The sequence below is a fragment of the Nelusetta ayraudi genome, unplaced genomic scaffold (assembly GCF_046127955.1).
Source record: "Nelusetta ayraudi isolate G7.1 ecotype Tasmania unplaced genomic scaffold, CSIRO-AGI_Nayr_v1 ptg000135l, whole genome shotgun sequence".
NCBI lineage: Eukaryota > Metazoa > Chordata > Actinopteri > Tetraodontiformes > Monacanthidae > Nelusetta > Nelusetta ayraudi.
In genome coordinates, this window is record NW_027466185.1 from 18,110,217 (window position 1) to 18,133,489 (window position 23,273).

Genomic DNA, 23,273 nt, shown 5'->3' on the forward strand with positions numbered 1-23,273 from the left:
GAAAATAATTAAATAATAAAAGCTCCACTAAGGTGCCCAGAGGTAGGCGGACTTGTTAAACAGGATTAGATATGGTATTACCTGAGCAGGTTCCAGCGCCAGGCCTAATCTCCTGATCAGCTTGCTGTGTGAGACTTGGCCAGGTCGTCCTGGGGGGTGTTCCAATTTGGACCCTAACTCACTCAGAGACTGTCGGTTGGTCGCAGATGAGAAACTCTCGCAACCAGATGCGAAGGAGCCGGGAGATCAGGCTGCAACTGCTGAATATTTCTGCTCTTTTCTTTCCCCTCCCCTCCCCTCCTCCCTCCCCGTCTTCGCTCCCAGTATCGATTGCTCATTCAGCGACTCATCTCAGGCGCTACAGTCGATTTCGAGGATGGCTGTCATCAACAGCTGTCGCACAACGCAGCTGTTTAACAGTTAAAAAAAAAAAAAACTGCCTGCTTCTGGAAGGCGTCTCGCCGCGTCCAAGAGTTGTTAGAAGGACTCCGGCAGTCAGTCGTTCCGCCGTGTCACGGCAGATGTCTGTTGATGACTTGGCAGCGATGCCACTATAGTAAAGTGACTCGCGCAAATCTCGGTTATTTCCGCCGGGAAGCACCCCGCTGATTTCATTTTTTTAATTTCGTTTTTCACTAAACTCACGATTTGTCATTTTTGCAGAGTTTTTTCGATGGCTGGGATGGCACCAAAAAGAAGGACAAGACCAAAGGAAGACACGACAGTCTGCTGAGCCGTAAGTGCTTCCACTTCAGATTGGTTTGGGGGAGGGTCTTTACTACTTTGTGCGCACAGCTTCCCATGCATGCACCGTGAAATGCATTTCAATTCCACAACGCTGCCGCCTGACAAGCTCGCCGAGGCCACTTTATGATTATTATTACTCCCAAATGAGTGGTTGTGAAGTGTAATGAAAGCACGACTAGTTTAATATGGCTTAAGAAATTGATTGTTGTTGTTGTTGTTTTTAATTGCTGATTGCACGCACGTGCGCACACCCACACACCCACACACACACTCACACGCACAGACCAGAGCTGTTGTAAAACGTAAGACTGAACATTGCCTGAACACAAGGCACAGCTTGATGCTGATGGAAGAAATGCGATCGTCATAGCACGTAGTCCCGCCTAACCAGGCATCAGAAGAGCACTGAGGCTTAGTGTAAGTATGTTCAAGAGTGTTAAGAAATATATAATTCATTTGAATCGTATGGAATTGTAGAGACATTGTGACTCAAAAGCCTCTCTGTAAGGTGACTTGGCTGACTCACTTTCTCAGGAACTTGTGCTAAAAACACAGTTCCTCAAAAGAAATTGAACTTTGTGATGTCATAAAGGGCAGATTCGGAGACAAGCTTTTATAGCTGGCTGTAAACAGAGGGCGAAATATACTTTTTCTTTTCATGAGCGCATTTAAATTTGCTTACAAGCTGCCCAACACGTCTTCAAGTTAAAGAAAAGGAAAAAAGACCGTTTGTGACATGAACCCAAGCAATCGCTGTCTTGCTTGGGCATGTTCAACGTCCTCATTTGAGCGCAAAGACAGGATCTCGCTTACAATGCGTCGCGTTTCCAGCGTTATTTTCACTCTTGATTTAAAGGAAAAGAAAACCTCCATTTCATTGATTTTCAAATCAAAGCCAAAGAAGTTTGTCATCAGGGGACTTTGGTCACGTACTACACACATTTCTTCTCGCTTTTATTCTACACGCTGTCTTTTTATGTACTGTATCTATGTTTGAACCCATGTCAAAAAAAAAAAATAAATGAATAATAATATAACTGCCTGTTTGCCATTCAGATGACCGACATCGTGTCAAGCTCCACTCTCTGCTGGCCGACCCCAGCTCTGATTATGTCAACGCCAACTACATCGACGTAAGTCCCATGGGCCCCTCTGCATTGGCTTCTGCTGGGCTTCACGCCAGTTGTTTTGCCATTACTGTACTGGGGTTTGAAGTGTCTGCACACACACACACACATATACAGCCTGGATCTGACTGAGCTCTTTTAACTCAGATCCGACTGTGGTTTTTTTTTTTTGTTTTTTTTTTGTTCCTGCGCCCACGTCGTAGCATTGTGTAGCTAAAAATGTGCAGGCTTCACAGTCGGGCGATTTTTATCTGGGCGACTTCAGAACTTCAGAGATCCAGAGCCAGAGCGCTTTCAGCTCAGGAATCGCCGGGTCGTCGAGTCACCCGAATCGGACATAGTGTGAGAAATCCAACCTGATCTCACCTCGGCACCAGCGCTCGCTCCTGTCAGACCTTGAGACGAGATAGAACTAATTTCAGAGACACAAAGGGGCCATAATTTTCCATCCCTCTTCTTCTGCGTTCTCGTCATGTCGTCATTTCTGTCCATTATCGTTTGTGCCATGACAACAGGCGACCGGCCGGAGCGGCCGAGGGTGCCTGAGTCAGCGGGCGTGGGCAGTGTGGCTGCTTGAAAGCGGCACATTGATCCCCTTCAGTGACCTCTGAGCGGCTGCTTTAGCGCCAGCGCTCCGAGAAACCCCTTTGAGACGTTAACCGCCACCACCACCGTGGTAATGGCGCCACCTTAAGGTCACGGCAAGAACCTTCACCCCAGCTTCCAAGGTTGCAGCGAAGGAAGGAAGGAATGAAGGAAGGAAGGAAGGATGATAGGAAAGAGGCCAGCCAAAAACTTAGTTCACTGTGTCGTGTGACATGCTGATTTGCGCAATTATTTAGGGTGATTTGCTCCTCAAGTTAGTGTAGGTTGTGCAAAATGGACGGGTTTGTGACAAAGACACCGAAGGAGCAAATAAACAGCCCAGCTGTAGAAGAAAACTGCTGCAAAAAAAAGCTTTAGAATTGGCCAACTCAAGTCAGAAAATATGAGGCAGCATACATTAACTAAGACACAAAAATGTCCATGATTATCAACACGTTAGTTGGTAGTTCTAGACAAATGTAACAATTATTGAACAGTAAATAAAATAAAAAAAAATAATAAAAAAGCTATTTCTTGAGATATTCAGTGGGTTTGCGAAGAGGCTAACGGGGAGTCAGTTGCGTCATCCTCACTCTGCTGGGATGGGATTGGGATGCATGCGAGATCAACACACTGTTGGAAGTGTAGAAAAAATGCTTGGAGACATACAGTGTGCAGAAAATGGGCAGTGGTGGCTGTATTTCACTTTTCCATCTACATGGTCTTGTGTGTACTCTGCAGACAGTTTTCAAATTGGCCAAGTGGACAGGAAAAAAGGTAGAAAAAAGTGAAAAATATCCCCTTTAATCTCTGATAATGCAAGATTACCATTAGCACAGCTTTGACGGGTGCAGGTATGTTGCGACAACCTTCGCTGCTCATCGTTACCACAGCAAGAAATAACAACATAACCAGAGATTTAATACAGAATGTGTCAGATTTTGTGACAATGCAAATCCAGCAAACCGGGTGCTTAATTGGATTCCAGTGTCACCAGGTGATACTGTATGTCTTGGAGAACTTTATGCTCATAATGATATTTGATTTTTCTTTCTCTAAAGTAAAAATGTAAAAAAAAAAAAAAAAAAAAAAACATTGAAATTTTAATATATAACATATGCATACATTTTAATTCTTGATAATAAACCTACGAATTAAAAATATTCATTCATTCATTCATCTTCTATACCCGCTTATTCCTATTCAGGGTCACGGGGGTCTGCTGGAGCCTCTCCCAGCTGTCTTAGGGCGAAGGCAGGGTGACACCCTGGACAAGTCGCCAGTTCATCGCAGGGCCACATAGAGACAAACAACCATTCACACTCACATGCACACCTACGGACAATTTAGAACGTTCAATTGGCCTCACATGCATGTTTTTGGAGTGTGGGAGGAAGCCGGAGAACCCGGAGAGAACCCACGCAGACACAGGGAGAACACGCAAACTCCACACAGAAAGGTCCCAGGTCCGCGCCCCGGAATTAAAAATATTATTTTTGCTTTTAATAATATATTAAGTTCAACCTCATTATATTTTAATGGCTCTGTAAACAAAAACATGTTGTTTGTTTTAAACCAACAAATAACCTCCTGGCTCCCTGCCAATTCTAATAAATACACACAGACTCCTGACAGTCGTACACAAATACCCCAACCTACTCCCGGTCCAACTCCGACACTGTTGGCTCACAGTTTCCCCCATGCGCGGATGACTTGCAGTCAGTTGTTTTGGGGTAGTCTTGCACTGAAGTGTTTACCACAAGCGTTTTTGATCACGGGGCCAATTTGTCAGAGCAATGTCGACGTGTTGTTGTTTTTGATTTTTTTTTTTCTTTTTTCTTTTTTTTCCCAAGATGTGAAGATTGAGTTGCACAGCCCGCTGTTATCAAGTGTTATCATTTGCATACAAACATGGGAATTGAAGGCTTTGAAACATTAATCTCTCCACAGGTCCCCGAGGCGAGCTGCTCTCTTTGCCATTTCATTACCCACTACTTCTCCTGCTCTTTAATTACAGTAACTAGCTCTTGTTTCCCCCCACCCCACCTTTCCCTCTTTCTCTCTCTTTCTCTGACTTCCGTCACCCCCCCCCCCCCCAACCCTCACCCATTCCCCCATCCCCTCCCCCTCCCCTCCCCCCGCTCTCAACCTTTGGGCTTTTTCTTAGATTCGGATAAACAGGGAAGTAAGTACATTGCTTCTCTTCTCCTTCCTTTCTGCTTTTTTTTTTTTTTTCCCACGCTGACCCCGCCCCCCCCTCCTCCCGCTCCCACTACACCCCCCCTGCGCCCCCCTCCAATCCCCCCACCCCCACCCCCAACCTCACCCTCGTGCTGCCCCGTGCCCGCCGTGTGCACCAGTGCAAACCTTTTCCCACATGTTCTGCTCCGAGCTGCTGCTGAGCCTGTCTGGCTTTCTGCCGCCTCTCCGCCCACTCCAGATTTGGTGTGGTTTTATTTATTTATTTGTAATTCAGACCCGAGCGCGCTCGTCTCTCTGTCCTCCTGCAATCCGGGGGTCGGGGGAGGGGGAGGGGAAGGGGGGGGTGCGAAGCAGCAGTTGCTCGAGTGCGGAACTTGAGCTCTCGCTTAAGCCCTGTAGGATTTTTGTCAGAATAAAGGGCACGTTTTAAAAGTCGAGGCAATTAAAGTCTGCTAATGCTACGTCGTTTGGGAAATAGATTTTTTTTTTATTTTTTTTTTTTTTTCGAGAATGAAGCAGATTAGAAAAGCGAAGCATCCAACAAACTCCAAGAGTAGATTACATTATATTACACAATAGTAGACCATTGGAATTGGACAGCGAGGGAAAGGAAGCAATTACACTACCAGTCAAAAGCTTGGACAAACCTTCTCATGCATTTTTTTTTTTTTTTTTTTAATCTTTACAACCTTGATAGATACTGAAGAAATCAAATATATGAGCAAGTTATATATGTAGACATAATCATACAAAGAAAAACACGTTAAAAAAATAAATGAAAGGTGGCTATTTTGAAGAATTTCAATATAAATTGTGTTTGAGTTATTTGACACTTTTATTGTTTCCTCCATAAATTCCATGTGTGTTCATGCGTAGTTTTGATGCCTTCAGTGAGAAACTGCCATGTTCATAAATCATGAGATTGAAAGAAAAGACATTAAAGTCTGAACTTTTGACCGGTAGTGTTGACAGTGCAAGGCTTCCAGTGTTTAATCTCTCTGCTAATTTGGCTGCCTTTGTATGATTAGTGAAAATGTTTTTTGTGCTAAAGATTTGAAGTCAACATAACCCACAGTTATCAGTCCCCCTTTTTTTCAAGTTGAGCAGTAACTGCCCAAAACTATCTGAATCGAAATTGATGTACAGTTTTTCGCCGAGACCACCTCCCGTGGCTTCCATTCTGGGAAACGAGCCACCCAGTGCGCAGCGTCTGTCAGAGGGGCTATTTTCTGAGACGCACGTTGTCACAAGATGAGGGGAATGAAAGATATCAGAGTCGGAATTAATGATGCTTAAGGTACTCTGACACATTGTCCAATTTCTACATTGAGTCGACTCACTTTTTAATGAACATTAGCGCGGCCGTCTTTGCAGTCAATGCCCAACTGAAAGTTAAAGAGTCCAAAAGAAACATTGGCCTGGTTGCCTAATCACAGACATTTTGTCAGTGCTCAGTTTTGAGGCAGCACTGCAGAGAAGATGATTAAACTATAAGGCAAGACGGTAGCTTTGTCCTGCAAATGGGAAATTATTATTAGGATTATGTGACGACAAGAAGGGTGGCGTGGCGAGGCTGTTAGACCAGGCGACATAGCCGTGCTGCGCTAGTTAGCTTGATATTTCTCCCACAGAGGGTGTTTTATTTTATATTTTACCTGCCTGTAAGAAAGCTAGCTTGCCCAGAAGTTACATTCCCCATTATCTCTTGCCTCCGGCAATCAAAAGGAGCAGTTCCACCTCCAGCTCACCAGGGTTTTATAAAATTAGACTGTGTGGCAGTTAATGCGCGGCTGTAGCTCTCCGTTAGCTTAAAGGTCAGCACTGTTACGAGATTATAATTGACTGCTCAAAGTTGTGCTTCAGAATTCCAGACACTAAACTTGCCAGAAAACCGCTGTTCTTTTTTTTTCTTTTTCTGTAACCTGTTGATACCGGTGCCGCAGTTCACCCGAAAGAAACTCAGTTTGAAATTTAGCCGTTAGCAATCTCCTGAAAGCATTTTCAAAGTGTACAACTCGTGTATTTTTATTTTTTGCTACATTTGTGAATAGATACAGAGCAAACAATGCTGTTAATAGTATTAATACTCACTTTCCAGTGAATTTAGTGAAACGGTCATAGTGTGAAGCTGGTTGTTAGGGTGCTAGCTGGCGAAAAAAATGCAAAGAACAAGTAAACACAACGTTGTGTTGAATACATTTAAAAGCTTGATATGATACTGTAAATGGCAAAGACGCGATGACAACATGTCGTGGCTTTTTTTTTTTGTATTTGTTTGTGTTGGTCCAAGAAACTAATCTTCAGTAAAATAGCAAGAACAAAACCACCGCTATGTAAGCGTTAGCGTCCATCCTATAATAAACGCTACTCTACTTTTTCCTCATGTCTGAGTTTAACGCTCGCTTTAATGAACTCAAGTTCATTTTAAGAAGCCAGCTTCTAACGCAGCCTCTCAGTTGTATGAATTTTTGACTCGACTATTTATAGGCTGGACTAGATTGTCGAGGGTTTGCAGGACCCCAAAGTCATTTATTTCCCGGCGAGGAAACCAAAGAATTTCCTTTTAAAGTCCTGCTGCACGCTTCCAAGATGATTTATAGAGAAAGTGCCGCTGGATATACAATACCTACATAATACATCGGCGCAGTGGTTAGTGTTGACTTATATTTCTGCATAGGGTGGGCCACGGGTTCTATTGGGAGGAATTCAAACTCGTCGGAACAAAAGAAAATTGGCGTGCCGCTTTTATTTTGTGTGTGTGTGTATGTGTTGTTGTTTTTTTTCCACATGGAAAAAAAAATCCCTCCATGTCTCAAAAGACTGCATGTTTTCTCCTGTCGTCAATGTTGTTGTTGCTGCATATTTTTCATTTGGCTCCACTGTGAGTTCACGTCGCTCTGTATTTTTATTTTTATTTTATTTTTTTGTTGTTTATTTTTTTTCCCCCACCTGCCTGCTTATGGAAGACGTAAGCGCGCTGGTGTGACGGACAGGAAACTGTCCGGCCCGGGGAACCCTGGGGAAGCTTGCGCTTGTGGGAAATGGGCAGCGGGAGGGTGGAAGTCAGGGGTCCCTGCGGTCTTCCACCTCCTGAAAACTTCCCCCTTGTTGTGGCATGACAGCTGTGGAATGTATGTGCGTGGAATGTGGCAGAGCCGCACGCAGGCCCGGGATCCCGGCCTCTTCATCACCACGGGCTGCTTTTGCATTCAGCGCTCGGCTCTGACCTGAGTTGGGTGTGCGGGACGGCCCCCTAATAGCCTCCCGCATGGCGCGCAGCATTATACCTGCACTCACGGCCAAAGTGAGAGCCTGGAGAAAAAAAGGAGGCGGGCCAGATCAGTCAGTGTCACTCAGGCTGAATTACTCAGAGGGCTGAAGATCCTTCACTTGTCAATCTCCCTTTGATCAGCCCGGGTTCCCGGCTGCACTGCTGCATGCAGAGCACCGCTGGCCAGCCAGCCAGCCAGCCAGCCAGCCAGCCAGCCGGCTGGGCCGGCCTTTGAAAAGTGCCGCGGCTCCCTTCAGCGTGCATGTAATGACCTGGCTCAGAGACAGACAGAGTTGAGGAGGGGGAAGGAAAGTAAAAAAGAAAAAAAAGTTGAATTAATGCCATCTCTCCACACATTTTAATTCAAGTACCATCCTCTCCCAGGCAAAGAGCCGCAGCTCAAACATGGCAACAGAAGTCTGGGCCCCGGCTCGACGCTAATGCTAATGTACTTTTGAGAAGAGTGTCATGAGCCGACAGCGCAGCTGCAGATTAGGCTTTTTTTTTTTCGATTTGACTGGAGGGGGCAGCGTTCAGACAGAGAGAGAGAGAGAGAGAAGCAGAGCGCTGATGTCAAACCCAGTGCTGAGATTGAATAAGAGATGATTCCGTGGTGAAAGAGGAGAAAGAGGGCGGACGGTCCCCGGCTATGACTTTATCCTGGACTTTTCCTAATCATTAACTCTCTCCACCCCCCCCTTCTCTTTCTCCTTCTCCGCTCTGTCTCTATCGCAGGGTTACCAGCGATCCAACCACTTCATCGCCACTCAAGGTGAGTGTGAGACACCCTGCCGCCACTGGTCAATGATGATAATAATGGCAACAACTATAACAATAATGAGTGGTGGGACTTGATGAAGAAAATCAATAAAAGTGATTACAGCCTTTGCAATTAATTAATTAATTAATTAATTGCATTTTAATCAACGTTCGGGTGGGCGACTCCCCTTCGTTGTATTGGCTGCTAGCGCCAGTGCTCGTGCTAGCTGCGACGTGTTTCAAATTCTGGTGATACCGGAGGCCTGAATAACCGTAAATTTTCCATCCACTGAGCTTAGCAAACCAGGATATCAGTGTCGTTCACAGGTAACTGGTTTGCTCAACTACAAGTTCACCTTCCACTTCTCTGATATCACTCAGTGCGTCGCTATAATCCATATTGCCAGAAACTCACGTACTGAGAAACGTTCCATGTTGTGAAGAGTATATATAAAAAAAAAAATATTGCTGGGATTTTTTTGTGTGTTCATTATCGAATTAACACTATAAAGTCCTGGCCTTAATAATAGAGGGGTTACAAATGTTTAAAGTATGGACTCTTGGTCCAATTCGCGCAAAAACTCTTCGCCTTCGCTGAGTCCCACACACACTGGGTGGTTGACCGCTAACGCCTGCGTTTTGCTCGGCGGCGCCCCCTTTGGCGGCAGATGCTAATGCGCCGACACCTGGAGTCCCGCCGCCGCTGCAGTGCGTCACCGTCTTTCCACCGTCTGCGTGTGAAGGAGAACGAAAACAAAAAGCAACGCTCAACCACAATCGCAACCGACTGCATCTGCCAGTCATCCCCCGCCGTGACCGCAGCGAAGTGCCACGGTTGTGTCTCTCCTCCGCCGCCATCTGCATGTGTGGCGCGTCGTCTCTCTGATGTCGGTTTGATACGCTGCATAGGCTGCGTTCCCCACGCGCGAGCACTCTCTCTCTCTCACACACACACACACACACACACACACAGATAGAGACACAGAGAGGAGAGAAATACGACAAGGCGCTCTCTTTATTCTCTGCCGACTCTGATCCTGTTTATTCAGCGAGTGTGTTTTTCACTTGGTAATCCCCTTCTGATTTCCTTCCATCTCTTCACTTTGGTCTCAGTTCCGCAGCCCCACAAAAGTAACCTCCCAGAAAAAATAACATAATAAAATAAAATGAAATGAAATGAAATGAAATGAAATGAAATGAAAAGTCTCCCCCTTCCTCATGTTGCTCCAAAAGTTGTTTTTTTTTTTGTTTTTTTTTGCCAACCAGGGTGCAGAGAGGGTGTGCACTTTTCTTGCCGAAAACCAACACTCAACTGTATAGTTTGGTCATTAAAGAAGAAGCAAAGCAGCTAAAGTTCAAAGTTTATTGTGTATTGTTTAATTATTTATTTCAGCATTTTCAGTGGGATTGATTTTTTTTCCTGTATTCAGATGTCTGATAAAAGTTCTAACAAAGTTTCTATGCTGGAAGCTGATTGTTTTCATTTGCCTGCCAAAGTTGGCTAATCAGGAAGTCATTATAGTGCTGTTTTGCTTTCTCGCCAATTTACTGCCGCACGCACTTTAAATACAGAAATTTAGGACGTTCATTATTTAGATTTGACGGAATGGCAGGTGGACCGTCAACAAAGCAGGTGTGCTGGTACCTGAGGCACACCGAGCTTCCAAGCCTTTAACACCACATGTAAGCGCTCTCCCGGCCCCCGTCGCGAGCAGATAATCGTTCGTCCGCACTATTGTTTATTTGGTTTTTTCACACCAATATCCCCGTTCGCTAAGTGCAGAACAGGAAATTGAGATTCAAAACAAGCGGCCGCTTGAGACGCCAGTTGAGACGTTGTAAGGGCAGGAGTGAAGCGAGGCACTTAGCACCGTGCGACTCGTGGTGAATGTGAATTCCGTGTCTGAAACAGGCTCCCGTTGTTTCTCAACCCGGAGTGCTCAGTTCATTATGGATTCATGCGCCCGAGGGGTCCTGAAGCGCGATAAATACAAATTCCTGCTCTGAATTAACAGACTCTCCCACACACACACACACGCGCGCACACACACAGACACACACACACACGCGCGTGCGCACACACACATACAGTGGCCGAACACGAATGTTTGGATATTAACAGAGGTGTCAGAAGTATTCACATTCTCTACTGAAGTTAAAGTACAGATGCTTGTGTGAAAAAAATACTTTACATACTAAATGTAAAAGTCAACCTATTTACTCAAGAAGAGAGAGGATGAAAGTGCATGTTGTGAACTAGGTTTAAAAGAGAATAAGAGGAGGTACTCTAAAATAATCTCTCTCTAAAATATAAACCCTGTTTTAGAAAGGTTAAGTGTGTAATATTTGGAGAATTTGAGGAGAAACGGCAACATCAAGTGGTTAAATTGTAGATTGCAGCTCTTACACTCCCTCTCCTGAGCTTGCCAGTGAACTACGGTGGCCTGCGCACACAAACTTGGCTACCGCGTCCGCTGTATTCGCTGTACTCTATTGAACTAAACAACAGCATAGTTCAATTGGGTCCACTTCAAGCAACAGTAACGATAGTAACAAGTGATTAACATTATTTGTACCTTTAAAACACTTAAACAGAAAAGCAACAAGCACGGGTACAGCAAGGCACAGATATTTGTGTACAAATGTAGTAAAATACAAGTAAAATACAGATACCTTCAAAATCTGCTGAAGTTCAGTGTTACCTCCTACCTCTGGATAGTGAGACAATAGGGAGACTGTGAAGCGTAAACAGGAAGTGAGGACACAGACGGCGGTCTCGGCTGAGATCCATGGCATCTCATCAGAATCTAAAGGCCGCAGGTAGCAGGTGCTCTGGGCAAACTCTCTTATTATATCCAGAGATGGAATTGCCTAGCGTGCTCTTAGAGCCTCCTTGGCGCCGCGCATACAGATCCGACCTGAACACCACCCCCCCGTAGCACATCATCTGTCTCTCGTCCCCGTGGCGATACATTAAGTCGGGCTTCATCGCGCTGCTGCTGAAAAATTTAACTCTCGTCTCACATTGCCGACACTCGTAGCGACGTGATTGCTAACAGGGGAGGGAGCCACGAATAACCCCGTGAAGTGGAAGGAGAAACAGTGGGTTTAAAGCAGCGGCCCAGGAGGGGTCGTCCTCAGGTCAGGAGCAGCAAAGACCGGAGTCTCACTGTTGTGAAGGCCGTGGCTGTTGTCAGGCTCCGCACATCCCCTACTTTCCAAACAGGCAACTGAGGTTCTTCCCCCTTCTCCACCACCACCATTACCGCCTCTTCATTCTGCTACTATTGTATTTCTCAGACTTCACAGGTCTCTGCGTGTTTACCCCGGGGCATGTAGTCAAATGTACATCGTTTGATTCCCTCTTGTTAAGACAAGAGAGAAGCGGCGAGGAACTAAAAGCAGACTTGTGTTCTGCCTTTGCCTTTGTTTGTCTGGAGAGATAAAGTTCTACAAATATATATATATATATGTATATATATATATATATATATATATATATATATATATATATATATACATATATATATATATATATATACATATATATATATATATATATATATATATATATATATATATATATATATATATATATATATATGTAGACATAAATATATATATGTATATGTAGAACTTTATCTTTTTATCTTTTTTTTTTTCACCACCCCTCTCACATAAAAGATTTTTACACAATGGATGATTTTTTTTTTTTTTTTCAATTACACTGTGAATGAGCGCATAGGCTTATCACAGTGGCGCTACGGAAACAAAAGTCGCCTCTCCCGCGATGACATCACTGTGGATGGATGGATGGATGGATGAATGAATGATGATGGTAAGCGGATGGATAATTTATGATAATAGTCGATGGGTGGATGACAGGTGCAAACTGGATGGGTAGATGGATGAACGGATGATAATAGTAGACAGATGGATGACTGATGGACATACAGATACTCGATGGATTCAGGCAATATCATGCAAGTCTTTTCTTATATTATATATGTGTATGCACTTAAGAACATTATCCATTTATATATCCAAGCCTCTTCTCTCTGGTTTAGTAGCAGGCATTAATCAACAAACTGGACACACTTTGTGAAGCAACATATGGCAAAGTGTCGCTGATCAGCTCGTAGCTCCTCTGTCTTCCCAGATGAGGCGCCAACATCTGTTAGGGAGCCTCCAACTGTCCAGCCACGTCCTAACACACAGTCTCAGCTCATCTGTGAGGAGGTGAAGCTCTTCCTGTCTGTCCCTTATTTGTAGTGCAAGATCAGCTGAACCCTCTAAAAAGTCTCCTAGACACTAGTCAGTAATCCTGTGTTTCTGTTGCAAATACGAGCTGCATCTTGTGCGAACATTGGATCTTTTCTCAGTTTAGCGTCATATTTATCACAGATCCAGCCTGTAAAGGTCTTTCGCCTCAGCCAATTTGTAAGACACGAACCTCTGGCATTTGTCGAAACTGAGCAAATGTGTCGGCTTCCCTGTTATGGTAAGGATTTTTTATTTTTTCAGTTCCATCTTCACAAGGCCCTGTTTATTTTGCCACGGCACTTTAATCCCCAATCGTATCAATTCCATTCTTTGTTTATCCAAACAAGGAGATGTATGTTTGAAATTGTGTGTTACCCTAAGCTGGCACTCTACATGTACCATTTCCCACATCCTTCGGATTAACTCACAGTTCGAATCTGGTAAACAGCCTGGTGAAAGGGAAGGCGGAGATTCAAAGTTAATACCATGACGAGACTCTTGTCACTGTCTGTGGTAAAGCAAATCAATGTTGGATAGCAAATAAAGATTCCAATGTGTAAAATTCGACCAGATTTATGGTATTTACTGTATACTGGTAAAAGCTTGATATACTGCCTGTAAATACAGTACATTAATAAAAGAGTTTTCACAGAGTACAATAAAAATTACAAAGTTAAAGTTAAAGTCACATCCCGAAGGATGCAAAATATGTCCGCTGCATTTGACCCATCATCCCCTGAGGGAGCGGTGGGCAGCAGAGGTGCCACGCCTGGGAATAACTGGGTGATCTCACCCCCCAATTCCAACCCTGAATACCGAGTGCCAAGCAGGGATGCAGTGGGTACCATTTTTACAGTCTTTGGCATGACTGGGATCTTATTTGGTTTTCTTACCCTTATAATGAATCTTATATATAAAATAATATACCTAGATCAAGGGTCTTGTTCCATCCAAAGTTGCAGGGTCCAAAGCTGCCATCTTGCACTGCCATATTTCTAAGGAAGCTGGTGTGGACAATCCAACTTCCTGATATCGCATTTCGGATTTTGGGCTAACGCTTGTGTCCTCAAATTAAGCAACAAAGAAGAAGGTGGACAAGGTATCCAGGATTGTATGCACAGGCCACAGCAGTTCACTGGCAAGATCAGGAGAGGGAGTGAATTCACTGCACTGCAATCGACATTCGACCACTAGATGGCAGAAATATTCACACCGTACCTTTGCATACTAATCACTTTCTAAGTATTAACCAGACCTATACATTGTGTTGTACACTAATTAGTATCCATGCTAATCTCTTTCATTGTCGCGATTGTTTACAACTGGCGGTAGCTTCTATTTCCGGATCTTTCCCATCAGATAGGAGACGCCACTTCTCGCCCTTCCACTGAAATAGAAAGGTTTACTGAAAATACTCTCTAACGGCAGTTGGCAAGACAAATGAGCAAAGTTTTTTACGAGTCAACGTACGCTCAACACTAAAGAACGAAAAGGGGATGGCGCTCCCACGTTGGGAAGCAATGTCGCAGCTTCGCCGTGGGCGATGAATGAAAACATCAGGGCGCGTTGGCAGGAAGATGAAATCCCAGCATCCACTCGAGAAAGATTAAAGTAAATAGAATGCCGCCTGCTTTAAGATTAAATCTTACCCCCCCCACCCCCCCCCACACACACACACACCCTCCTACTTTGTATTATGTTGTATTTCCATACTCTGTCAGCAAAGGTCGCGCATGAACCGCCGTCTTTATCGTCTTATCGTCCCACCCGCGCGAGAGCAATCGTGCGCTACCAAATGAACGTGAAGTGGATCAATTAGTCGACAGCGGGGAGAAGCAACAAAAGCATTTCGCTGCCACCGGCAAAACAAAAACACACGGGGAGCCGCGCCGCATCTCCTTTTTACCCTTTGAGAAGCGAAAAAAACAAAAAAATACAAAAGAAAAAAACTAAAGTTGCGCCAGTCTTTTACAGGAGAAAAGATAACGTTTCCAACAAATGAAGTGGGTGGGGGCGACGTAATCGGAGACGTCTCGTTCACTTAAAAAGAACAAAGGGCTTTTTTTTCGTCGGGGGGGGGGAGTCGGCGCGAAGGACGACCTGGCGGAATCGATGAGGTTGTGATTTTTCCGTCTTGCACAAGAGGCGGTAGGAGGATTTGTGGGCCGTATTGAAATGACATTTCTGCGCAGCGTCGGGAGAGCATGGTGTGGGGGTGGAGGGGTGGGATTTACAAGGCGCCTCTACATTCATGGTTATTGCCGCTGCTTTTACTCCCTGACTTATGTCCCTACCACCCTCCTATCCTTCCTCCCCCCCTTTGCAACTTCTCCTCCCCTTTCCGCCTCCCTGCGTATCCCCTCCACCTCCTCCGCAGGCCCCAAGCAGGAGATGATCTACGACTTCTGGAGGATGGTGTGGCAGGAGAACTGCTTCAGCATCGTCATGATCACCAAGCTGGTGGAAGTGGGCAGGGTAACGTTTCCGCTCCCCTCACCCTCTTTTTACATGGATGGATGGATGGATGGATGAAGGGATGGAGGGATAGATAGATGGATAGAACTTTATTCCAGAAGGAAAATTCAAATGTCCTTGCATCTCATTACTAAACATAAAAACAACGGTTCAAACGTCCACCTCAGGCAGTCATAGTACATATTACATTAGATTTTGTTAAACAAATAAATAAGGCCAAGCAAGTAAGGTATGTGCAAAATAGCAGATAAAAAAAAAAAAGCCTGCATTTAAATAATATTTCCCTGGGGGGGATAAAGTTCTACCTTGTCCCGTGACCTCACCGAGAGAGACCTCCCCCACCAGTCCACCCCATGAAGATGGATGGGAGGAATACACTCCCAGAGATCCCTTTTATCATCCGCTATGTATCGGAAGAGATGCCGCGGCCCTGTTTTATGGGGGCGGGTGGAGGAGGAAAAGGCTGCTGCTGTCTTGACCGTGAGCGATGGCCTTTTTCCATTGGTTGGCCGGAGCTCTGAGGTCAAAGCATTTGACGTGCATGAGGATTCATGGGGGCCTGCGTGAGGGAAGACAGTGGGTTATTGTTCTGCTTTATAAACCATGAGTAAAGTGCATAAAACAGCCACTTTATGACTTCAGAAAATTGCAAAAAGTCAGCTTTACGTGTTTGTATCGAAAACATTTATTGAAGAGGAGAGTTCACCCGTAAAGGTGGAGCAGGTTCGACAGTGCAACATCTTTTAGTTTTTTTGTTTTTTCTTATCCTGGAAATACAGTTGTGTAGCCCAAAGACGTACAACACTTATTGTTATTTTTTTTTGTTTAAGTGTGGTTTGACATCGATTGGTCCAGTTTCATACGCTTGGCATGGCATCTTATTGGGTGATGCCACAGCAAGGAAGTTATCAGGGGGTTAATTGTGCATAGTAATGCACTGAACTGCGTGCTCACCTCCCTGGACTGTGGCTGTGTTGCTGCAGATGAAGTGCTGCAAGTACTGGCCCGACGACACCGAGCTCTACGGCGACATCAAGATCACTCTGCTCAAGACGGAGACGCTGTCCGACTACACCGTGCGCACCTTCAGCATGGAGAGGGTGAGTCACACTCTTGCGTCACTCTGACCTCCACCTGCGATTTACAGTGTCTTAGAGCTCTGACCATGTTTGATTGCTGATTGCCTGTTTTTTTCTTCTTTTTTTTTCCAGCGAGGTTACCCTGCCAAGCACGAGGTGTGTCAGTTCCACTTCACCTCCTGGCCCGAGCACGGCGTGCCCTACCACGCCACCGGCCTGTTGGCCTTCCTGCGCCGGGTCAAGGCTTCAACGCCTCCTGATGCCGGGCCTGTGGTGGTCCACTGCAGGTAACCAATCATACATATGTGTGCGTACTGCCTTGTGATGAGCGAAGGAACGCAAACAGATCCTCAACCTTCGGCGTTTCGATGGTTGTGTTGCTTGACGTCTGCGAGGACAAAAAAAACAACAGCAAAAGAACAAGCAAAAAAAAAGTCAAGGCAGGATGTACGCTACCGGTCAAAAGTTTGGACACACCTCCTCATGCAATTTATTTTTTTTAATCTTTACAACTTTGTACACTGCATACTGAAGACATCAAATATATGAGCAAAATATATGAAATAATGCAGCAAAGAAAAACATGTTCAATTTATTTAAGAGTTATTTTACACTTTCGTTGTTTCCTACATAATTCCATGTGTGTTCATACGTAGTTTTCATGCCTTCAGTGAGAAACTGCAATCTCAATAGTCATGAGAATGAAAGAAAATTCATAGGGTGCGTCCAACCTTCGACCTTGATCTTCCTTTTATTCCCCCTCATGATGCTTTCTTAGTTTAACAAACAGAACACTTAACTTGCTGCTTTTCAATGAGATGAGGTGAAGTTCCACCAGAGACCCTCTATAAGGAGCCAGACTACTCATTCAAAAGAGAGGAGGGCAAATATGCCACTTCTCCCATCCCCAGTCGTCTGCAGCCAAGTTTGTTTGTGCTTGTTTCGTATGCGTTGGGTCGCCAAAGCATTAGCTTTCACGTTAGCTTCATCTCTCACAATATAGAACGACTCTGATCTGGCCGCCACGGATTATGACTCTGAGTGAAGATAGTGTCATTAAAAAAGGACTAGTCGTACAAGTAGTGGCGGTGGTGAACTGAATTCCTCACTGTGGGACTGTGAGCAGCAGATAACGTGGCTGGGAATCAAATCACCTCTGAGTGTTTGCACATCAATCAGACAGCTGAGTTATTCAGCATTCACCAGCAGCCCCTGGCCTTTTTCCTTTTTTTTCTTTTTGTCCTGTTGCTGCAAATAATTGATTGGCGAGATCCAGAAGTGTGAGCGGGAGGAATGACATATTGCTGGCTAACAAACGTGGCGTTTGCAAGAGGGGGAGCCAGGACGAGAAGCGTCTCTGGCTAATGGACAGAACATTGTTGACGTTGTACCGTCTGCGCTTATGTGCCCGATCATACAAAAAATTGTGGCCTGACATAAAAACTAGTATAAGAAAACAGGCTGCAGTCTTTTTTTATGGTCCCCCTCTTTTTCAAGATTCCGTTTTCTTGTCCCCCTCCCTCTCTGACTAATCGGGAAATTGGTGTTGGCATGGATATTGCTTTATTGGTGTATCAACCTCATAGATTTTGAAAATTGTACAGCCAAGGTTGGGATTTTCTTTTATTTATTTATTTTATTTTTTTAAATTTGACTTCATTAAGGAAAAAAATAAAAAAATAAATAAACGCCACCAAACTCTTTTTTTTCTTTATTTCAAAATCTGGTTTGCAGCGACGCTCACGTCAGCGAGAAACGATCGGCTGCCAGTTGCCCTGGAATTCCAGACGTGACTCAGCTAAACAGCAATGATGCAGGGTGACAGACAAAAATGTCAACTCACCAAGTCATCCGTCAGGGTGTCTCATCGGCTCACAGCGTCTGCTTTTGACTCTTCAGAGCCGCAAAGCAGGTTTCTTTTTTTATATGCGCTCTGTTTTTCCACGCGTGTCGGGGCACCTTGGCAGCCAACCTCTTTATTTCAGGTACGACAACAGCCGTGGAAGTCTTATTATTATCATGATTATTGATAATGATGCGCGCCGTCTCATTAAAAAGTCAACATTTGTTCCGGTGGTGATGACGCAAATCCGGCAGGGGGGGATGAACCTCTTTGTGTGCTTTGCTGGAGATGGATTGGAGCTTTCGAGTGCGTGCGTCACCCTAACCCTTCACCATCATCTTGTTAGATGTCAGTGACTGAATCAAGGGGTGGATGGATGCCTTTTACAATATAAGCATTCAAGGTCTAGCAAGTTTAAAAAAAAACAAGTCAGGGTCCACCTACTATGCAGTTTTAGGGGCCTGGCGCATCATATCGCCAAAAAAAAAAAAAAGAACCTTTTTTTATCGTTATTTAAAATGTGCAGCTGTTCTGTCACTTCAGCTTCAGCTTTCAAAGAATACAATGCGCTCAGAATTGAGAGGTTAATGCATCAGGGCAAAAATCGTGAAACCATGAGCAGATCCAATGCCTGAGCTACGTCAGAACAATGGAAGGTCCAATATTAACTGACGATACAAGACAAAGTCCGTATCGGATCAATTATCACAATGAAGTGTGATAATGTAATGTACTTTTCCAGTTCAAAGAAGACTGATGCCTCCGTCCTTGTCTTTTAACCGTCCAAACAAGACGCGTGCCTTTCTTTTATGCGGAATATTTCCTGTTCGGAAGTCTGAGGGTCTTTTGATGGTTGAGTGTAAATTTTTCAGAGTCAGCTTTGCGGAAAAGCAAACAATATTATCAGCAGTTTCGCTTCAGCTATGATTTTAAAGCACCAATTTTTTTTTTTTTTTTTTTTTGCTTGGTATCACATTGGAATGGAAATCAACCAAATAAGTATGAGAACCCACAGTGCAGCCGTCCCACAGAGGATGGTGTTTTTAGCGAAAAATCCAAGTCTTTGCCTGAAGTGGGCAGCGAGAGATTCAAAAACACCCACACTTGACTTTATCCCAGTGTTTACACCTACAAGTGGAATTCATAGCAGCCTTCGACCGGCTGGAGCCGTCTCAAATTTCAACTCGATTCAAAAAATTTCTTTTGATGCCAGAACATAATGGCCCTGGTATTTTGTATCTGTCTCCGCCGAGCAGAGGCCGTCCATTATACTCGACTCTGGGCTCAGTTTCACAATCATTACCGAGTCGCCCCCCCGCTGAGCTTTTCTTCTTTTTTTCTTTTTTATGTCAGTGGGCGCAATCAACCGCGTTGATCTTCTCTCTCTTCTCCTCCCTGCAACCAGCATGGGGGCGGGCAGGACCGGCTGCTACATCGTGCTGGATGTCATGCTGGATATGGCCGAGTGCGAAGGAGTGGTGGACATCTACAATTGTGTCAAGACCCTCTGCTCCAGACGTATCAACATGATCCAGACTGAAGTGAGTGGGAGAGGCCACAAGCTCTCTGACCCGCAGAGTGCGGGAGCCGCTCTGTGGCGGCGCCGCTTTCCCTTTGTTTGTGCGTGGGACCATTCTCGCTCATGTCATCCGTAGCAGTTTATCCTCTTTTGATGAAAAAAAGAGATTTGACCTATGATTTTTTTATAATTATTATTATTATTATTTTATTTTTATTATTTTTTTCTTTTGCAATATATAAACATTGATGAAAAAAAAAAACAATACAAAAAACAAATGCTGTCATCAAGATAATAACACGCTGGTTTGCCCTGATTGTCTCCACAGTTCCAGGTCCTTGTCCTGTCGTTGATGGATAAACACTCCATTTCTCCCATTTTCCTCGACACTCCTCCTCTTTGGTCTTATGAGTCACTTTCTCCATAACTTATATTTCAGTCACAATTTTCAGCAAGTCATTTTAATCTGGTTTATACCACTTCCTCGTGATTTTCAGTAAATATCTGTCATCTTTTAACACACGTCCTGTCATATTGCCAAAACACAATGACATACATTCCCTAGGTGCACCACAACCCAGATTTCTGACAACAATTCAGTGAATATTTTCCCAATAGGTGACAATTTTTGAACAATGTCAAAAAACATTGGAGTCATATAATTCTAGAGTAAACATGTCAACCAAAGACGAAAAAATGCATCTCGGAAACCTGTTGTTTTTGCATATACAGCAGAACTTTGCAAAAGACCACAGATTATTATTATTATTATTATTATTATTATTATTAACAATAATAATAATAATAATAATAATAATAATAATAATAATAATAATAATAATACATTTTATTTGTAACGCACTTTACATTTGTGGTCAAATCTCAAAGCAACAGAGCTAACATTAACTAACTTTAAGTAACATCTGCTCTGTATTAGATAGCTTCTGTCTGTCAAAGCTAAACAATCCCTGCCTCTTCTACTCAACTGAGCTACTGCATTGGATTTTACTGACACCGAATGCTTATCGATAGATTTATCTTTGACCGCCACATATCAAATTTTCAACGAAAAGTTTGCTGCTTCAGATAAACGTCGCCTATGTGCGAGATGAAAGCAGTTTGTGCAATTCACTTTCATGTAATTTGTTTTGAAGTGTACTTATGGCGAAGCCCCTGCCTTCAAATTTTACTTAGGCTATTAAAAGTTTGACGCACACCTGCCTGTAAACAAGTCTGGGAGATGAAACGGCGCGGCAAACTCCAGCACAATAACATTTATCTCCATTTTAATTTCATCTTTTCACCTCTCAGCCAGAGCCAGATGCATATTTTTTGCAAATTAAGAACTATAAAGAAGTTGGAAGCGACACAGTTTTGCGCCTTCCAATCTTAGCCAGGCCTGTTTGATCTTTTGTTTGGTTGAATGTCAAAACAAATTTCTCAGCTTCCTAGTTAATTGCTCAGCTCGTGGTGTTTTTTTTTGGAATACTCTGTGTGGGTAGTGTTTTTTTTTTTTTTTTCACTTTTTATTTTTTCCCAGCGCTGATGTGTAATTTCTGTAATTCTTTTTTCCCTCCACCATCTCATCTCGATACAATTTTCTGCTCAGAGACAATGCGGGCATGGCGATGTGAAGAATACCCGACGGCTATAGCCATTAGTCCACATTCAGCAGCTGTAATTAAATTCGGCATTGTTTTTCACAAGTGTTCAATTAACGGTTGGGAGGCGCATTAGTGCGTTTGCGTGACTTTGCAAATTTACTTTGCGTTTTCCCTCTCCCCCCCTTTTGCCGACTGTCTCTCAGGAGCAGTACGTGTTTATCCACGATGCCATCCTTGAGGCCTGTCTGTGCGGAGAGACCGCCATCCCTGTTAATGAGTTTGCACTCACCTATAAGGAGATGCTGAAGGTTGACTCGCAGAGCAACACCTCGCAGCTGCGAGAGGAGTTTCAGGTAATTCTTGCAATGTATGAATCGTCTCATTAAGCAGTGTGCAAAATGTATTAATTCAATGTGTAATATCTGTCTTTTGTTGGACGTGGAACGTATTGTTACCTAGCTAGCATTGTCTCATCTGTACCTAATTCCTTCTTATTTATCTGATTCCAATGTATGTTACATCATGTCCATCTTTCCATCCCTCCATCTTTTGTATCAATCTATCGGATTATAGCGTCGCTGCATCTGCACCTAATTCCATGTGATTTCCATTTTGCAAGGGCTTTTCAGGCAAAGCAGCTGTTGAGCTGCCTTGGCTCTCACACACACACACACACACACACACACACACACACACACACACACACACACACACACAATACTGTAAAAGCCGCAATCTGTTGACCCGTCCACCACAGACACATCCGAGTTGAACTGATAAACGGAACTTCCCAATTAGATACCGTCGGGAAAACACTCACGCGTGGCATTAGCATTTACACAATATTTGACATTTTACGAGGGAAAGAAATCATTAGCTGTAATGAGCGTACGTTCCACATCTCGTCAGTTGGTACGGAAATTCCCCCCAGTGATGCAAAACCAAAAAAATGACACGTTGTAGACATGACCAGGGTCCTGCATTTTTAGTCCGCGCGACGTCATGCAGCCAATTCACTTTGTTCATCCACGCAAATGCCCATTTCTCCACGGTTCATTGATTTTCATTGGTGATTTCAGATCGTCTATGACTCAGCTCCGGATGTTTCATTTTTCTTTCTTTTTGTTACAAGTGCTCCTTGGCCGCCTGTGCACACTCCATCTACCTTTCAGCGCTGGCTTCCTCTGAAGAGAAATTCCCCCGACCGTTAAAGACAAATGGCCTTTAGCATGAGAGCGATGTTGCTTTTCCAACAGTGCTTGAAATAACATTTGGCCCGACGGGAAGCGCTAACACCACGGACGGAACTCGCTCGCGTAATTAATGCCGACTCCAATGATGGTATCGATTGGCGACCTTTGCTCGGCGCAATTAGACTTTTTCTTTGCAAAAATTACCTTCTTTCTTTTCTTTTCCTCCGCGGCTTCCCGCCACAATATTCCGCCAACAAGCTCCATCCGTTGGGTTCGTCTCCAATCCTACAGACGCGAGTTCGATAATTAGTTCATTTCAATTTCCCCTCGCCGCCTTAATGCGCTTCCTTCGATTCGGAGAACGCCGAGCCCAATGCGTTGTCTCAGCGTCTGGGCTCGTAATTAATGCTTTGAAAGTTTCCGGAGATCTTTCGGGCGATAGCCCCGCCTGTCCACCGTTTGAACGACCGGTCCTGTTTGAGCGGAAGGATGTTATCGCCGCCTCGCTTTGATCCCGTTTTCTGTCCGACTGCGTCTGTCAAATCTTATCGCCGTCTTCAGTCTCACTCTTCCGCCTATTTACATGCAGATGTGGGAAATATCAAA

The 23,273-nt window shown here is 44.2% G+C and overlaps 1 protein-coding gene across 8 annotated transcripts in view; it reads left to right on the plus strand.

The window, feature by feature from the left end:
• The window catches only part of ptprua (protein tyrosine phosphatase receptor type Ua), a 219,305-nt gene that overhangs the window by 183,030 nt on the left and 13,002 nt on the right, over positions 1 to 23,273 (plus strand). For 5 of the 8 annotated variants that reach the window (XM_076011676.1, XM_076011680.1, XM_076011679.1 and 2 more), the window contains 9 exons: positions 664 to 736; positions 1,804 to 1,880; positions 4,627 to 4,644; positions 8,668 to 8,704; positions 15,332 to 15,429; positions 16,413 to 16,529; positions 16,641 to 16,795; positions 19,757 to 19,892; positions 21,678 to 21,827. In XM_076011676.1, the coding sequence (XP_075867791.1) occupies positions 664 to 736; positions 1,804 to 1,880; positions 4,627 to 4,644; positions 8,668 to 8,704; positions 15,332 to 15,429; positions 16,413 to 16,529; positions 16,641 to 16,795; positions 19,757 to 19,892; positions 21,678 to 21,827 (861 nt within the window). The remainder of the gene's footprint in view (positions 1 to 663; positions 737 to 1,803; positions 1,881 to 4,626; positions 4,645 to 8,667; positions 8,705 to 15,331; positions 15,430 to 16,412; positions 16,530 to 16,640; positions 16,796 to 19,756; positions 19,893 to 21,677; positions 21,828 to 23,273) is intronic. The other 3 variants (XM_076011677.1, XM_076011682.1, XM_076011683.1) reach the window with 1 other exon arrangement.